Source organism: Gavialis gangeticus, unplaced genomic scaffold, assembly GCF_001723915.1.
Source record: "Gavialis gangeticus isolate Ggan-Ray unplaced genomic scaffold, GavGan_comp1, whole genome shotgun sequence".
Classification (NCBI taxonomy): Eukaryota; Metazoa; Chordata; order Crocodylia; family Gavialidae; genus Gavialis; species Gavialis gangeticus.
This window is the reverse complement of record NW_017728992.1, coordinates 21745362-21759338: the sequence shown is the minus strand read 5'-3', so window position 1 is coordinate 21759338 and position 13977 is coordinate 21745362. Positions and strand designations below refer to the sequence as shown.

The following is a 13977-nucleotide window of genomic DNA, read 5'->3' as shown; positions in this document are numbered from 1 at the left end:
GGGGGGCGGGGGGGGGGGGGCTGAAGGAGGGGAGAAGGGTCCTATGGGGGGAACCCTACCAGGCTCTATCCCCTACCTGCTCCCCAAGCTCCCAAGCACACCCCAACCTCTCTCCCACCCCCCCCGCCCCATGGCTGCCCTGCCCAGCCCCAGCAGCAGCCATCGAGTGCCAGGCTTTTTTTTTTTAAAAAAAGCCAGGAGCCAGGGGTGGGGCCAATTCAGAGATTTGGCCAATTCAGCTGTGGCCAAATCTCCGAATCAGATTCGACCCAATCAATTCGGTAGAGTGATTCAAATCACCGAATCAAACCACTGTCCCCCAGATTGGCCGAATCCAAAGCAAGTGCTAGCCACTTCATACAGGCCTAATACACCCTTGTCCAACATATTTATGTTAATAGAGATATTTCACTTAAGTCAGACATAAGAACTATATGCTGACAGAAAACTAAGTAGCAAAATACTCAGCCTAGCTAAAAACAAGGCTTCTGTCTTCATTTATGCTGAGTTCTATAGGGCTTTACATAGCACTACCACCTCCCAGAAGTAGTGAGCAGCTTATTTATTTGTTCACTACTTCCAGGAGGTAGGACAACAACTTAAGGAGCTCTAACAAATAACTTTTGCTCCTTATTTCAAGTTCATAACAATAATTTGTTGGCTCTTTTTGTGGCTGCTTTTATATTCTGCAATTCAGTACAGCACATTGAGAGGCTAGTTCCTCCACCTTTTACAGCACCAGAGAATACAGTCCTTTCCACTCCTGGTATAGGAGCACTTGAATTACTTTTGGGTGTTAAAACTCCTCCACCCCCCACCAGTTGGTGATACATTTCCCACAAAAGCAGAATCCTTCCTAAAGGAAAGTGACTCAGCTTTGCAGATGATGGTGTGTATTACTTTGCTGGAAATTACTTTGTCTTTTCCTGCCTCATTATAAACACTAAGAAACTAATACCAGTTGTTTCTCTCAAGTCAGCAATGGTCATTTTTAGTTGTCATAGGCCTGTTACATTACTGTTATGCAAAGTTAATTCATCTATGCAAGACTGTTACTGAGGACTGTAATAAGACATTTTTCCTTCACCTTCATTATTCCCCAATTGCACCTGGTTTCCCCTGGAAAACCTATCAAAAGTAACTCTGCTGAAAATAAAAAAAAAAAAAGCTAAGTCTCATCATGACTTGACATTTAATGAAGCTTCAACCTCTACAGTTTTTCTCCTCATACACATCCCTTAGACTTGAGAACCCATCTCACTCCTGTCATAGTCATCCCAACTTGGAAAGCACACTGGAGTTGCTGGTATGGCAGCTTCCTTTCACAGTAGCAAGTGTTTGATTTCACAAGCCTTTTATATGCTATTTCCCTCTTACCAAGCAACTGTAGAGAAAGTACTCTTTTGTAATTTCTTTTTCACAGGTTCTTGTTTCCCAGTTTTGTTCCAAAGTCTCTTGGCAGCCCTTACACTAAACAAAGATCTTATGAATCCTGCTCCATTACAGGCTCTCTGTCACCAAAATAAAGAGATGTGATTATTTTTATTTTGACTTACCCATCAAATGAAGCCACCCTACTTATCCAACACAGGTATCTTAAGTCCTTAGAAAAAAAGAAGTGACCTTTCTTACTTACAGTAATCACCTGTTAGAAGTAATCCCTTTGCCTCTGCTTCTAGTAAATATTAACTACATGTCCCTGGCTCCTTCAATTGGTCAACTAACAATACCTAACTGCAACTGCATACCTCATCTTCCTTTCAGCAAACAGAGAGCTCATTAGCCCTAGGAAGTCCCAGATAGTTTTCCTAGGCAAAGTCAATCCAGAGTTATTGTCTCTGCAGAAAGTTTTTAATTTTCGCCTTAATTTGCTGTTCCAATATGAATACAATTCCCTTGATATCTGCCACAGCTCAGTGTCTAGTGTTGCAGTCTTCCCCTTTTCCCAACAGAGGCTACTCAGAGCACTGGCCACCTGTCCACATCAGTTGTTTAATTATTGCTCCTAGTGGGGGAATGATAGCAGAGACAGTCTACTACTGAGTGCCTAGGATAATGGGTCCTCAATTCTTGGTTGGTCCTTTATAGCTATTTCAGCTCCCATTTTGGGGGGGGTATAGTTAACTTTGTTATTAAATTTCCATAGCTGCTTAGCTGAAGCCTAGACAACAAACATGCTCCATGTATCACAACAGTTTGTAATTTCCTCAACTCACTAGAGCTCTATTTGCCCTCTAATTAAAGGAAGATTCACAAGCTCAGTCTTCTTACAGAAGAGTTACACTTACACAATTTTCCACTGAGCAAGGAGTACAACTTAACTGGTATCCATATACAAGAGTGTAGCGACATTCTACTGGTCTAATTATATCCACAGCTGCCCATCCCTTCAAAGCACAGGTATCAGTCACTTAAGTCTAGCCAAAGGAAGTTTGTCTGTTTCTTAAAAGCCACATCAGGCTTGGTTATGCTTCTGTTGACCGCTTTCCCTGTTCAGACAAAACAGACTTTTTATTCAACAAAGCTTCGTGATTTGTTGCACTAGTTTAAGATCAGTATTTGCATCCTTCATGGTGTTTAGAAGCCATGTGAAAGTGTGCCCATGAGATAGCCACTATATATATAAATACAGGTCAACCTGTATTTGACCACAACAGGTCAAGTTGTTAATTCAGACAGTAGATGTTATTGACCAGTAACTTCTAGCCTCATGTTTATTTCCTAGTCTGACTGTCATGCCAACTCAGCCTCATGACTACAGCCTGCTAGGTAAAAATACCATGTATGCTGCTGCATAAATTTAGTCAAGCCTGAAAAGGGTCTCTTAAACAGCTTATACATTAAGCCTTGAAGTGTTACAGATCTTGAGACACTTTTTTAACTTATTGCTGAACGAGAGAAAAGAGCACCTTGCTCCATCATTGTTGTTTACTTCCCCTTCTCCCCAACCCATCCCTCTCTTCTTCCTGCAGTGGTTTCTTATTCCCTCCTAAAGCTTTTTCTCAGCAAGCATATTAATTTTACGTCATTTGCAAAATGCTGTTAGCACCAACCAGACAGACTGACACCCACTGAATTTAAAGCCCTTACATAAGTAGCATCTCTTCCCACAAAGGGACCAAGAGTTGCAGTCTACTGTTTTCTGAACTCTTAAACAATCAGATTTGGTTGCTTGCATGACAGTCTCCATAATAAAAATACTTATACATTGATTAGCCTTCTATTTCTTGGCATGTACACAGCCTTCACATGCATAATGCTACATGTACAAAAATAACATCAACCTGTGCATAAACAGTATTTTTGTACTTCAACAATTATGAAGATAATAAATCTGCTAGCATAGGTGCCCAGAAGGGACTAGAGTGCCACCCCAAGTGTCCTGCTGGATCATTTTTCGAGCAGGAAAAGTATCAGAGAGGGATAACTTTGTGATTTTCATGCTTTATTTTCAATTTTATCTGAATCCTTTTTGCACAGAATAGTAGTCTCAACAATTCACCAGCAAGAACAATATGGACCCATTAGCAGCAGTATCTACTTCTCAGTTGAATGCTAAATCAGTGATTCTCAATCAGTGCCCACAATCCTGCCTTGTCACTGCCCTGCCCCCACTACCTTGCTCCGCTGCAACAAAGAAAGAACTGCCATAAATTAGTTTTTAAAATGGGATGCTGCTCAATTCACAGAAATTATGGAGGAATGCCTTGAGTCTATTGAGAGGTGCCTTCAATCTAAAAAAGATAGAGAACATCAGTCCTAAATCTATTAATTCAGTACTGCTCTCTTATAACTCTTACCCTATAAACTGCTTGTATGGATCAATAGCCCATTTTGCTATTTTGCTTCTTTGTTTTACATCGTCTTACTACACTACTAGTTCTCACTTGTCATTGAGCTGTGATGATTAGAAAACACCCACAGTGAATTCATGTTCTTAAGTTACCATCTCCCTTTTGGAGTTTCACCGGTTAGTAGGCATTCTCTTAAATCAAGAAACACTAATTCTGGAACCAAGCTAAAGAAGAAATTATGCAGACAAGCCAAGCAATTATGCGAAGAGTAGGTAAAGGACAGCCATTTGTCAAAACAGTGGAAAATGAATAATAAGTTAGCTTAGTTTGTCTGCTCTGAATAGCAACTAATTGCCTGGTATAGAACAGCATCTCTTGCTATGGTTTTTAAATCAGAACAAAAATTCATCGATAGTCAAGAAAATTAACCTTCCAGAGTAATTAAACATACCTGTTGACACAGTTTTAGATCATTCTTTGTGCCTTTAGCAGGCCTTTGCCATCAGCACCTATTCTATTTCATTTGTGAAGGAGTAGAGTTCCCACAAGTGCAATTCCATCTCATACATCTATTAACACTTCAAGCCTAACTGCTTTTGTGTCAGATACCATCACCTATGTTTTAAGTACTGATTTGGGATGGGGAAGGGAGGAAAAGGTGGGGAGCAACATTTTTGATTATTAGTATTTTTTGCTGTTACTGAACCTCTGAGTTGATGATCCCTAAAATAGTCATTCAGGTGACTCCCATTTTAAGGGGGGCATCCAGCCTTAGTAACTGTTCTATTCTATATTATATGTTATTATAATATTATATGTGCACAGTCAAGGACCAGACTTGCACCCTGCCAAAAAGTCTATGCACAGCACTATATAGTTAGAATTACTGCCCAAAGATCTTACTGTCTTCCTTCCTGCCATGGCTCTTACTTTCAAGAACCTAATCTGCATATCACTAGCTAATGAGTTCCTTAGAAACTAGCCCCCAATTTTCAATCACTCCTCAGGCTACATGAAAAATGTTTGTTGAAACGCTTTATGATTTTACTAGTCATTGGCTTCAATTAGTTTTGATGCCATTTGTACCCCATTATGCTGTCATCTAAACAGGTATCAAGCATTTCCCCCCTTTCCAATTTATGACAGAGTTTAAGGAACATAACAATTGGTTTTATGCTCAGGCATTTATGAAGGAACTTGACAGCTTTTTGTCCTAATTCTTTGATCAAACTGAAAAGAATAGGCCCCTTTCTCATGTCAGGAAGGAATATTCAATTAACTGCGTTTAATACTATTTCTTTCGGTTCAGCCAGAAGAGCCTTATTTTACATATTCTGATGAAGATTTCATGAACTGTAGCTCAAGTTCCTTAGATGGTGACAAACTGTAGCTAGCTTCATTTTTACTTGCACCCTGTGAACATGATGTGCCCCACACAACCTCTTAAATGAAAGAACTAGGCTCTTATTTTTCTCCCCCCTCAGAAAAGCCAGATATTTCTCCCCAGGCTCAGGACAGCAGCATGTCCTCCTAATAATTCCTGCAAAACTAAGAATCTGTTTACAGGCACAGTGGTCGCATGTCCCAGAACAGCCACATACACACCCCACCCACCTCTACAGACCTTACTCATAAATGGGCCAGGGAAGATGCTCCAGACAATCTACAGTGGCTGCCCTCAAGTATACTAGAGAGATACCGCTCTGCAGCTCCTCTCAAGGTATCTCAGACCATCTTCACTGGAACACTCCTGGGTTTCAGAGCAGGTGAAGAGGTTGGGACAGAACTTTACACCACTCGTGTGTTTTTACGCCCAGCTGGCGAAGTCTCATGAGTGGGCTACTATTGCTCAAGCGCAGGGCCAGATTATCACATAGGCAAACCAGGCACATGCCTAGGGTCCTAAGTGAAGAAGGGGCCCAGTTGTGCTTATTTTACATATTAAGTGTAAAACAGTAATATAAAAATTTCATCTTCAGCTGGGGGCCCACAAGTTGTTTAACTAGTGCCCACTAAAGGGTTAATCCAGCCCTGCTCATCCATTCTCTCTTCTAGGACCACCATTCTATTTTTAGCAGAAGTAAATTGTCTTCTTGGTAACTAATCAAATCAGGAATATTTCAATATTTTTGTTATCTACACTAAGACAGTCAGAAAAGGTCACCCTTTCAATGTAGCTGAAGCAAAGAAAGACACTTAGAAGGAGCAGGGAACAAGTACAATACATCCTCAGGATTGTATCATATAATTCAACCACTGCCCCATTCACTGGCTAGATCGTTACAGGAAAAAAATACTTCAGCAATAAACCATATGTATCAACACTTCCCCACCAAATAAAGAATTTTTAACAGCAAATAACTAGTCTTACATAAAAATGCTTCTTCTCATTCATCTTTAGTACTTACTTGCATTCTGTAAGGTATGCATAGTTTAAAATAGCATTTTTTATGTTAAATTTAATTCCATTAGTAACATACCTGGTGCTAGCCTGTATTCTCTGGGCCCAACTACCTACCATGAATATCATTTCCTAGTGTCATTCTATAACCTTTACTACCCAGCCTAACTCTATGGTCAAGAAAAGTGCTTGCTACTTTACAACTGCTTATCAATTTCAAGTACTGTATTTTGGTTCAATAACAACTAACTTCAAGTCTACTTTTCCACAGTCACCAAGGTTAGATATCTAAGAGGTGCTCTGACATTCACATATAATTTAATAACACCAACTACTCAACTAAGGGTGCACACAGACAGCACTCTTGTGTCACCATGAACATTTTAATGTCACAAGTTGCCAGCCAACAGACACCCCTGCCCTTTGTTCCACTCCAACTGCCCACAAACTAGGCCGAAGACTAAACCCAAGTCACAGGACCAAACCTAGTCACAGTTTTTTAATGCCTTATTGGGGAGGACATGTGCTAGCTTATTACGTGGCCCCTAGTCAGGGCATTGCAACCAGAGCCACTGTCCCATTAGGTCAGGTACATGAAGCCTGGGAGCACATTTTAATCCAACTGGATTGGATTGGATTGATATTGGTTTTCTAAATGAAGATTGATGATTCTCTTGTTCTATATACCACTTCCACAACAGATAACCTCCATATTTGCCTTTTTCAGATACAACGACTAGCAAATATGTCTCAGGCACATTAAATACTTTTTTGATAACATCCTGAGTCTATACCCACACCATCAAGAATGGAATCTGAACCATTATGTACTTTACCACATGAGCCAAGTAGGTTGTCAGATTACATTAAACTGCTACTCATTTTTGACATTCACTAATGAACATTCGCTGCTTTAGTTTTCTTTCATTTATCTATTTTTAGGCAAGGGTTTTTTGTTTTGTTTTGTTTGTTTTTTTAAAGAACTGGACTGGAGAAAAGCTGTTAACCCTCTGCTGCAGAAGAGATTAGGGCACTTGAAAACCATTGTTTCTTTTAGGCAACTCTGCCTTCTTCCTATTGTCTCCTAAAGAATCTTAATGGGAAAGGACTTCTGCACTTACTTCATGTGTTTACCTATTTGTTACTATAGCAGCTGCAGTGTTGCTGGTTCTCATTCAACCAGAACAGGAAAAGGAAGTGGTTCTCTTGCACTTCATAAATCTATGTTCACTTTTATACCTACTCTTGAAGGGTATCCTTTAAATTTTATTTTCAATGACAAGCCATGTCACCATACATACTGACATGATTAAGGAAGATCATCACAATCATTTGAACTGTAGGTGTTAATGGGGCAGTACTGACATGTTTTCAAGGGCACATCTTTACCAGAACAGGGCCATAACAGAGCATGGATATTCAGTTTTGAGGGCTTCCTTCTGATTTCAGCAGAGAGACAGAAAAACCCAGTAAAAACAGTATATATTGCCTTGTGCCCCAGCACAGGGATGTCATCTACTGAAGTTATTCCCCTGACCACAAGTACACCGCATTCCAGTCCTCCTTCAAACAGGCTCAATTTTGGTTTTCATCATTCAAGAACATAAGCATTGCCATTTATTGGGTCAGATCAGAGGTCCATCTAGCCAGGTATCCCATGTCATACAGTGGAAGTAAGAGCGGATGCTGAAAGGGAAAGTAAACTGGGTATGGCCAGGGTCCCGCCCCCCAGCCCCTGTTCCTCTCTCACTTGCAGCCTCCAGCCTCTAGGAAGTTCTGATTCAGAGGCTGTGCCCTGAACTCCTGTGACATCTGGCATGACTTGATTTCAGAGTACTGCAGTTCTTAACAAGTTTCACAGTCACCTCTGGATACCAGCTCACCAGGACTTCAGCAGCCAAGTCCTGTGACATAGCCTTTTAGTCACTTTGACTACAGAGTTCAAGAGCTAAAGCAAGTCAAGTCATTTTGGTTTCTTACATCCATCACAGGCTACTCCTGAGACAAGGGTCAAAATTACCTTCTGCCCTGCCACAGAAACCCAATCGAAGGTGCCTGTGGGACACCATGCACAAACCAGAGCTTTGCCTGCACCTGCAAAACCATTGGTTAAATCCACTTCAACCACCATTTGGGAGAGCTGCAGCACTGGTCACCCAAACTCACCCACCAAGCCCATCCAGGATTCATTCTGTTCTTCCACACCGCAAAGTCAAAGGGAACCAGGGAGGTCTGTCCTTCAACCCCGCCAGTGCTGAGGGAGAGATGAGCAGGCCCCCTGCCAGCACAGGAGGAAATCAACCCTCATCCCCAAAACGTCTGGGGGCACGAAGCTCCAAAGCCCCTTCCTTTACACACCTCACCCGCCACCCCAGCCTCTCTCCAGCCATGAGTCTGCATTTTCCCAACCCTGAGAAGGGGAAGCAGGTGGCTTGGGAAGAAAGGAGGCGGCAGCGGCCTCCATTTTGATCCCAACCGCCTGTCAACAACCCCCTCCCCCTAAGCCGAGCCCGGCCCAGCTCAGCTCAGCAACGAGCACCCGGTCCCCGGGGAGGCAGCTACACACGCAGGCCAGCGCCAGGCTCAGCCTCCGCCGCCACCCCCGGCCCGAAAAAACCCCGCACACCCCGGGGTTGCGGCTGCACACCCACAAAGGCTGACGCTGACAGACACACACCCGGCTCCCTGCACCTGCCGCCTCCAGCCCAGCGCCCTCCGGGGCCGTCCCGGGCTAGCCGCCCCCCGCCTCACAAAGGAGCTGCGCGCACCCCGACCCCACACTCACCGGCTCGGAAAAACGCCGCGATGTCTGCAGAGTCCTTGGCCGCCTCCTCGGCCCCTTCCCCGGCGCTGCTGCCGCTGCTGGTGGTGGTGGAGGCGGTGGTGGCCGAGCTGCTCATGGCTGCTGCGCGCGGCGGCGGCAGCTCCTCCGGGCGAGATCCCACAGCCCGTCCCCACCGCCCCGCTACTGCCGGGCGAGGAAGGCGTGTCCCGCCCGCGCCTCCTTTCTTGCGGGCACCCCCGGGCCTGGGATGCAACGCGGCGGCGGGGCGCGGGCGGCGGTGGGGCGCGGGCGGCGGCTCCTTCCCCAGGGCGGGATCAGTGCATGCGGGCGGCCCCGGCGCTGAGACAATCGCAGGCGGAGTAGGAGGAAGCGGGGGGGCGGATGCATGGAGGGGAATTGCAATCAGTGCAGCAGGAAGCGGGAGGGAGGGGACTGGGGGGTGGGCTGCAGCTGCAGTAGCAGCGAGCCTCCATCTTGCTTTCCAGCGGGGTAGACTGGAGGAAGAGCCGCCTTCTCCCCACGCAGTGGGGCCGGGGCTCGGGAACCTCTGGCCGTGCTCGGGAAAGGGCGGCGGGGCGCTGAGGCGGGGGGCCCCAGCGGGCTCGGATCGGAGCTACTCGGCCCCGGTGGAAAGAAGCTGCCGCGGGGCCGGCTCGGGAAGGAGGGGAGGGACTAGATCTGCTCTCCGCCCCTCCTCCCTTTACAGAATCACAGAAAATGACAGCCGGGGGGGGGAACCTCAGGAGGTCACCTCGTCCCATCCTGTGTTCAAAGCAGGACCCTCCCCAGCTATGTCATTCCAGCCAAAGCTTTGTCTAGCTGGGTCTTAAAAACTTCCAAGGAGGAAGATCACGCCACCTCTCTGGGTAGGCTGTTCCAGTGCTTCCCCACCCTCCTAGTGAGGAAGTTCTTGCTCATATCCAACTTCAGCTTCCGTGGCTGCAGCTTGTGCCGGTTGATGTTCATTCTGCCATCTGCCTTTGTAAGCACCCTGCAGGTAGTTGAAGACAGCTATTAAATCCCCTTTTCCAAACTAAATAAACCCCTCAGAAGTCATGTGCTCCAGCCCCTTCATCATTTTCATTGCCTTGGAATCTGAAGAATGGGAGTTGTAGGGGAAGCGCCAAGGTCTGGTGTAATCTCCAGGGCATGGCAGATATTTGGCTCATAACTTAAAAGCTGAAGCTGTCCTGCTTGCAAAGAACCAAATGACACAGTTGGTTGCCAAAGCCTTCAGGGGGGAGGCTTCTAAGTAGTCCCTTCAAATGCTTCCTGCAGGGATCAGACAAATGGGTTGGGTGCAAAAGGTAGGCCAGATGCAAGGACCAACCGGTAACCAACTGGGGGTGGGGAAGTGATCTCATCCTACACAGCTGTTCTGTGGTAACTGGCCATGCATCCAGCCTTACTGCATGATTAGGGGAGCCAGGTAGGGGCAGTTTATCCTTCTTTCATTAAGGGCTAAGTGATATTCTGGTACTATAGGAAGACAGAAGAGGATGATGGGGAAAAATGATAGACCTCACATGGTGGAGAGGGGTCTGACATAGACTTTTCAAGGGCAGGCCCTCTGAGGAGATGGGTATGGAGATGGGTGTGTGGTAGTGCGGATATGGGGTGTGAACTGTGTAATGGGTTTTTAATGATTTAACTTTGATCTGCCAAGTGAAGCACAGGGGCTGCTTGGCAAGTGTTGAAGGTAAAGTTATTTATTTATAGATATATATAGATATAGATTTTTTTTTTTAAAGGGCTAAGGAAAACCCACCATGCACAGGCAAGCTGTTGGTTTCCAAAGCAGAACATAAAAGCAAGTGGATGGAGAAAGGAAGGGGCGTGACAGCCATCAACAAGCAGTTCATTACACAGAACAAGCGTGTATGGAGTTAACAAGTTTGTTGCTCCATGCCAAGTTTGCCTTCTCTGACTGGGCCAGAGCAAAAGCTAGAGCAGGGTAGATTAGAGAGCTGCTTGCCTTTTAGGCAAGAAAACAGATGAGACACTGAGGTTCAGCAAGAGACCTCTCCCTCCCTGATGTACAACAAATGGATGCATATATACGCAGTGAAGATTAACTCTGAAACACTGGAAAAGCTAATGCTGCCTTCTAGTAGATGGAAGCAAGCAAAGTCTCAGCATTCTCCATTTATTAAAATCTTATTCTCTTAATCTCAGTAAAACCTTATGTTCTGCTGAGAATTTTTTAACTGTGTCAACCAAATAAGTAAAGCCATGCAATTTTTTTTTTTTGTCTTGTGACTATACAGGTATAATCATAATACAATACATTAGTTCCGTTAAATAAAGCAGCACCTCCTTGAAGTTCTTTCTAAATAAGCATCCATCTGTACTGTCACTCAGAAAGAAAAACTGGAGAAACTAAAGGCAAGTCAAGTAAATGCAAACTAAAACATCATTGTCTTTTTACTGTGGCCATGTGTATAGTTGGTTGTTGGTAGTCATAGAGAGGTGCCTAAGGGTACTTGTGCTCCAGAAACTGAGGTCGTTATCCACTCCAACTGTGACAGGCCCTTCTTAGATCAAGTGTAGATTAAATGATACAACTGAACAGTTCAAATTCCATCCAGCCGGTGACTGTGCCATCTTCGTATCACTTGCTTGAAGATGCATCCATGGCATTCAGTGTCTATTTAATTAACATTAAAAATCAAATAAGATCCTGGTTTGGCCTTATAATTTCAGTCCCTAATTTTAAGATTTGGCATTTGTTTTGATATGATAGAAGATACATATTTTCAATCAGTTTCATATCCACAGTAGGACTTGCTATATTCACTCATAAATAAACAGCATACTGAAGACAGAGTGCTCCATTGTTTAGTCTTAACTTGCCTTAATCCCTTTAAGAAACATGAAGAGTTTCCCAAAAGCAATAAGCTAGTTGCATTTCCCCCCGGTTCTATCAACACACTTGTGCAAGTTTTGGAATACTACAGTTATATCAGTAGAAGTATGCCAGTTTACATAACCTATTTAACTAGCCTTTGTAGTTAAGTTGTAAGGCTTTTTTTTGGTACAATAAAAATTGTATTATTTCAGTTAACATCTTAGGAAGAAGTCAAATAAAAGATAATATTGAAGAGTTTTCATGTTTCTGGGAGGGCATAAACTACTGTGAAGTTAAAACCACCTGTAGCTTTTTTAACAGGGCCCAAGTTTAATTAAGCCCAAGTTTTTGCCCAAGTTTAATTAAGCTATTTTTCTACCAAATCCCATTCTTGGCATTTTTGCTCAAAAAGTTCTAATTCATTTGAAGAAATTACTCCATTTAATGGTTTACATAAAGTTGGAAATTAAACAAATGTTGCACTTCACACCTAAAGATGAATATTTAGTTTCTTTGATTAAGGACCTTTGCATAAGTGAAAAATTACTTGTTACATTCCTGTTATGAGTACCTGCCTCATTGTATTTCCTACTTACCACCAAGCTCTCCTCCTACTTTTATTTCAGGGAAACCAGAGTTACAGGCATTATGCAGAAAAGATTCACCCTGGCACTTACAATTTACCAAAAACCATAAATGTGAATTCTAGGGCTATGCCAAGGACACTAAATGACAAGCATCCTGGCATGAATATAGCTATACATTGGTGTGATATAAAATCAACTTTCTGGAATGAAGTCTAAGAGAAACGTTGCCATCTGACCTATTTGGCTATCACCTGGCTTTCATTCTCATTGCTGATTTTAATATTTTCCTACTTCATCCAGAAGCTGCTGGATTTTTAACTCTGCAACAAAAGATGCTATTGTGGAATTTTGATTTTGTGTGTTTTTAATTCATTACAAGTTATTAACTTTTCTCATCTACTACATCAATACCTGAGTTCTTACTCTACTATGCATACTACCTATCTTAAATATTAAGGTCACATTTAATGACTATGATCTCTTTAGCAGTATTCATGTTTTGATGTTTGTAAGTACAATAAGCATGGGTAGCATACTACCTTAAGGCTAGTGAGTGTTATGCAGAAGTAAAGTATACTAACTGGACAATGTCTTCCGGGTTGAATGAAGTGCAGAAGCAATGGCGCAGCCTAATTGTTTTGAGCTTCTGCTACTTATAGGAGTAATAGTAAGTCTTGTTTTTTAAGATGAGTTTTCAACTTTCTCTCTTTATCCCAACATACCCATTTTACAGCTCAGATTGAAAGCTTGACTCTCCCAGGTTGCAGTTGCAGTATCCTTATACAAATGCTGTTATCTGCTGCTTATTTTTTTGTTAGGATCAAAACTGTAGAATTTGATTTAAGTCAGGTTTCACTTCTGTTGTTTTTAATTTATTATTTTGTTTTATCTCTTAAAACATTATGCCAACAAACGCTTGTTTCTTTCTTTTTCTTTTCTTTTCCCTTTTCTTTTTTCCGCGTAACTGCATGCTTCCAAAACATTTACCGGTTTTTCAAATATGGGTCTCAAACACTTCTTAAAAGATTGCACTGATAACAACTGTCAATTCTAGTATTATAAAAGCCTATGTCTGTCTGTAATGCTTTATTTACACTCTAATTGGCTGACAGAAACAACCAATCAGAGTGCTCCAAGCATGGGGGAGAGCTGCCATGATTCCAAAGCCGCACTGAGGGCTGCACAGGGGGTGGGGGAGTTGGGTTCACCAGCGCTGGCCTCAGCTCCCCCACCCTGCTCTCTGCAAGAAGAAGAAGAGCTGCAGCATGGGCCATTAGGTAGTAGCACTCTATTCCAGCCCCTGCACTCCATTGGCTAGTCTTACAATATTGCCAGACCCACAAATCCCTTGTTCAAGCAAAAAACAAAGGCTATTCTGGTACTTGTACCATATCGCATCAACTTAGGTGAAACCCTTCTGCCAGGCACCAACAGCCACAAGGGCTAGGTTCAATTTTGGGGTCTGCATATAATACCTTGGCTTGAGCCCCCACCTAGACCACCTGGGAAATTACTAGGGTGTCCTGCATAAACAAAACTTCCTCTTGGCAAGCACAGTCTGA

At 43.3% G+C, this 13977-nt stretch overlaps 1 protein-coding gene across 4 annotated transcripts in view; it reads right to left on the bottom strand.

The window, feature by feature from the left end:
* Nucleotides 1-13977, bottom strand: part of TRIO (trio Rho guanine nucleotide exchange factor) — a 589244-nt gene that overhangs the window by 521458 nt on the left and 53809 nt on the right. Inside the window, exon 1 of one of the 4 annotated variants that reach the window (XM_019521285.1) lies at nt 8981-9262. The exons of 1 other annotated variant lie outside the window; for it this stretch is intronic. In XM_019521285.1, the coding sequence (XP_019376830.1) occupies nt 8981-9095 (115 nt within the window). In that variant the 5' untranslated portion in view covers nt 9096-9262. Of the gene's footprint in view, nt 1-8980; nt 9263-13977 lie in introns of those variants that run through there. 2 more of the 4 variants (XM_019521275.1, XM_019521257.1) reach the window with 2 other exon arrangements.